We start from the raw sequence: 5,000 nt of genomic DNA on the forward strand, positions 1-5,000 counted from the left end.
TAAAAAGGTGTCCAATGCTTAAACCAAAAATAAACAAAAGGTGAGTGCCCCTAAGAAAAGGCATTGAAGCTTAGTGAAAGCTATGCAGAACAAAACTAAAACTGAACTGGCTACAAAGTAAACAAAACCAGAATGCTGGACAACAGCAAAGACTTACTGTCGAGCAAAGACTTACAGTGGAGCAAAGACGGCGTCCACAATGTAAATCCGAACATGACAATCAACAATGTTCCCACAAAGAAGGATTAAAAACAACTGAAATATTTTTGATTGCTAAAACAAAGTAGATGCGGGAAATATCGCTCAAAGGAAGACATGCAACTGCTTCAGGAAAATACCAACAAAACATGAAAAGCCACCAAAATAGGAGCGCAAGACAAGAACTAAAACACTACACACAGGAAAACAGCAAAAAACTCCAAATAAATCAGGACGTGATGTGACAGGTGGTGACAGTACACCTACTTTGAGACAAGAGCTATATTGATGCATGATTGGTTATGGTTTAAAGTCACATCCAACAATTGCGACAACGACTTTTTACTGTCAACTGAGTTTCGTTTTTTAGTGATTTCTACTGGTGGTGAGCCTCCGGATTTTTTCAAAGCAAAAAATGTGCCTTGGCTCAAAAAAGGTTGAAAAACACTGAAATAGAGAACCATGGTAGGTATTAAAAATCCTAACCTATTTGTTATTAACCTTCTGGAATGGATTTATGCTGTCTATAAGTTGAAGTGGAGTGGTAATTGATTTTTGTGGGAGGTTTTGGCAACACCTAATGAACACGGTAATTAAGTCAAGCTCATGACGCAGTAAGTGGAATGATGCAGACACGTTTGTTACTGGATACTTTCCAATACGCTTTTGCCTTTGGAGACATTGCATGTCTAAGTAGAATGCAACTATACTTGTTTGATACTTGTTTATATTGGCAAAAGTGTTGTTTTATACTGTAATATTTTTCGATTAAGGATATGTATTACTAATTTCTAGCTTGTGTGCTATTGTGCGCCTAGCTCAGTGGTCGGCAACCCAAAACGCTGAAAATACAAAAAACAAATCTGTCTGGAGCCGGAAAAAATGAAAAGCCCTATATACTGTAAGTCTTATAGTGAATGCAACACATGACGAAAGTGTCTATATTGCCTAAAATAGCCTACTATCAAAATGACAGAAATGTTCAAATGTTATATGTTTATTCTACACATTTTTACAACATTAGAACCCATTAGTAAACCAGAGGCTACTCAGAAGGTGAGATAACTCCTGGAAATGACTGGCTCAGAATGGCCAAAGGTATAGATGTGTGTGTCCAAGTTAAAGGAATCGGCAGGCTGTTTTCTTTTAATAGATTTATTACAATCTTTGGCAAGCTAAGTAATGTTTACTGTGGTCTGGAACAACATGGCACACAAACAATTATCTGAAATGCAGCCGATATTACATACAGATAATGTGTCATGAGACATGCAAAACTAACTTATATACAAAGAAGATAAAAGTAAAGGATATTAAATTATCTCAAATATAGCTACAAATGAGGCATAACGATGTAATATGTACATACAGCTAGCCTAAATAGCATGTTAGCATCGATTATCTTGATAAGCATTCCACACAAGTCAATGACACCAACAAAGCTCACTTTTGAGCATTCACACACAGTATAAGAGGTTTGGTGGTATAGGTTGATTGGCAACACTAAATTGGCCCTAGTGTGTGAATATGAGTGTGAATGTTGTCTGTCTATCTGTGTTGGCCCTGCGATGAGTTGGTGACTTGTCCAGGGTGTACCCCGCCATCCGCCCGATTGTAGCTGAGATAGGCGCCAGCGCCCCCCGCGACCCCAAAAGGGAATAAGCGGTAGAAAATGCATGGATGGATAGCTGCAAATGAGGCATAACGATGTAATATGTACATACAGCTAGCCTAAATAGCATGTTAGCATCGATTATCTTGCAGTCATGCAATGACCACATATGCTTGATAAGCATTCCACACAAGTCAATGACACCAACAATGCTCACCATTGAGCATTCACACACACAGTATAAAAGGTTTGGTGGAAAAAATGAGACAAAGAATGAGTGGGATCAAAATATGTCTTTCTCTGGCATTCTTGAATAAAGTGATACATGTTAACAAACTGGGCTTCACGGTGGCAGATGGGTTAGTGCGTCTGCCTCACAATACGAAGGTCCAGAGTAGTCTTGGGTTCAATCCCGGGCTCTTTCTGTGTGGAGTTTGCATGTTCTCCCTGTGAATGCGTGGGTTCCCTCCCGGTACTCTGGCTTCCTCCCACTTTAAAAGACATGCACCTGGGGATAGGTTGATTGGCAACACTAAATTGGCCCTAGTGTGTGAATGTGAGTGTGAGTGTTGTCTGTCTATCTGTGTTGGCCCTGCGATGAGTTGGTGACTTGTCCAGGGTGTACCCCGCCATCCGCCCGATTGTAGCTGAGATAGGCGCCAGCGCCCCCCGCGACCCCAAAAGGGAATAAGCGGTAGAAAATGCATGGATGGATAGCTGCAAATGAGGCATAACGATGTAATATGTACATACAGCTAGCCTAAATAGCATGTTAGCATCGATTATCTTGCAGTCATGCAATGACCACATATGCTTGATAAGCATTCCACACAAGTCAATGACACCAACAATGCTCACCATTGAGCATTCACACACACAGTATAAAAGGTTTGGTGGAAAAAATGAGACAAAGAATGAGTGGGATCAAAATATGTCTTTCTCTGGCATTCTTGAATAAAGTGATACATGTTAACAAACTGGGCTTCACGGTGGCAGATGGGTTAGTGCGTCTGCCTCACAATACGAAGGTCCAGAGTAGTCTTGGGTTCAATCCCGGGCTCTTTCTGTGTGGAGTTTGCATGTTCTCCCTGTGAATGCATGGGTTCCCTCCCGGTACTCTGGCTTCCTCCCACTTTAAAAGACATGCACCTGGGGATAGGTTGATTGGCAACACTAAATTGGCCCTAGTGTGTGAATGTGAGTGTGAATGTTGTCTGTCTATCTGTGTTGGCCCTGCGATGAGGTGGCGACTTGTCCAGGGTGTACCCCGCCTTCCGCCCGATTGTAGCTGAGATAGGCGCCAGCGCCACCCGCGACCCCAAAAGGGAATAAGCGGTAGAAATGGATGGATGTTAACAAACTGGGCTTCACGGTGGCAGATGGGTTAGTGCGTCTGCCTCACAATACGAAGGTCCAGAGTAGTCTTGGGTTCAATCCCGGGCTCTTTCTGTGTGGAGTTTGCATGTTCTCCCTGTGAATGCATGGGTTCCCTCCCGGTACTCTGGCTTCCTCCCACTTCCAAAGACATGCACCTGGGGATAGGTTGATTGGCAACACTAAATTGGCCCTAGTGTGTGAATGTGAGTGTGAATGTTGTCTGTCTATCTGTGTTGGCCCTGCGATGAGGTGGAGACTTGTCCAGTGTGTAGCCCGCCTTCTGCCCGATTGTAGCTGAGATAGGCTCCAGCGCACCCCGCCACCCCAAAGGGAATAAGCGGTAGAAAATGGATGGATGGATGTTAACAAACTACGGTGAGTTCAAGGACCGCCAAAATTAGTAGGACAATACGGTGCTCGACAAATACTCTCATCAGAGAATCATGTTTGATGTAAACACTGGGATTTCTAATAATTAAGGAGGTTTGTGTCATGTTGTCCTCCTACAGAAACACTAATAAAACAAAAACAAAAATTTTCCCCCATCTTTTTCTATTTTCATACATTTTTGAAAACGCTCTAGGGAGTCAAAATGATGGTGCCGCAGGTTGCAGACCCCTGGCTTAGCTGTTGTGTAGCTGCTTGCTCCGAGTAGCCATTTTTACTTTTTGTATATGACTTGAGTAAAATAGAAGAAAAGAGCAATCTCGTGTGTTTATTGGAGGACATTTAGATGTTAACTGCACTGCAAAAAGTCAGTGTTCAAAAACAAGAAAAAAAAAATACAAAAATGAGGGGTATTTTATTTGAACTAAGCAAAATAGAAGAAGAACATTTGGCTTGTCAAGACTTTCCAAAACAAGTCAAATTAGCTAACCTCAATTAACCCAAAATACCTTAAAATAAGTATATTCTCACTAATAACAACTGCACTACTATATGAGTATGTGTTTTCTATTGTTTCATTGAAAATAAAACAGCAAAGTCCATTTAATTATGAGACAAAATTGTGTCAAAGTCATGATTTTTTTATTTCATGCTTGAAATAAGAAATTATTACTTAAAAAAAAGTAGTTTTATACTTGTGAGTGTTGATGACACAGCTTTGCAACAGTTGATATTCTAGTTTCAAGCATGTTTTACTCAATACAGGTCATAAAATCTCAGCTACAAGCTGGAATAGCTTACTGAGAAAATTTAAGACCAAAACCCTTAAAACAAGTAAAACCCTCTAACATAAAATCTGCTCAGTGAGAAGAAATATCTTATCAGACAGAAAATAAGCAAATATCACCATTATTTGAGATATTTAATCTTACTTAGATTTCAGTTTTTGCAGTGTGGCTGTCCAGCTTTGCACAACTAGGGACCGTTTGTATCGGAATTATAGATACGAAGCGGTATAATCCGATACTTTTATCGATATCGGAGTTTGCAATTACTGAATTCAAGTGGAGAATGACTTTATACAGAGTGCTGGATAACATTATTCACTGTCGTACAAGTGTTAAAAAAAGGCTAACCCATTCATAGTCAAACTTTTCAGCAATACAGTGTGTAAGTTTAAACATTTGGTCAGGTTTTGCACTGTTTGCCGCGCAGGATCATGAGGTTCCACGTGGCAAAGAAGAAGTTCAAGGAGACGCTGCGCCCGTACGACGTGAAGGACGTCATCGAGCAGTACTCTGCGGGACACTTGGACATGCTGTGTCGCATCAAGAGCCTTCAGACCAGGTCAGAACACGTTGACGGGTCTTCTGTTTTTCTTTCCTCCCTGTCGCTCGTGTATGGATGTCCTGGCCCTGCGGCCCAC

The 5,000-nt window shown here is 41.2% G+C and overlaps 1 protein-coding gene across 2 annotated transcripts in view; it reads left to right on the forward strand.

The window, feature by feature from the left end:
• LOC133559502 (potassium voltage-gated channel subfamily KQT member 5-like) overlaps positions 1-5,000 on the forward strand; it is a 241,718-nt gene that overhangs the window by 219,074 nt on the left and 17,644 nt on the right. For both annotated transcript variants that reach the window (XM_061911321.1, XM_061911322.1), the window contains one exon: positions 4,790-4,921. In XM_061911321.1, coding sequence (XP_061767305.1) covers positions 4,790-4,921 — 132 coding nt within the window. The remainder of the gene's footprint in view (positions 1-4,789; positions 4,922-5,000) is intronic.

The sequence above is a fragment of the Nerophis ophidion genome, linkage group LG09, assembly GCF_033978795.1.
Source record: "Nerophis ophidion isolate RoL-2023_Sa linkage group LG09, RoL_Noph_v1.0, whole genome shotgun sequence".
Taxonomy (NCBI): domain Eukaryota; kingdom Metazoa; phylum Chordata; class Actinopteri; order Syngnathiformes; family Syngnathidae; genus Nerophis; species Nerophis ophidion.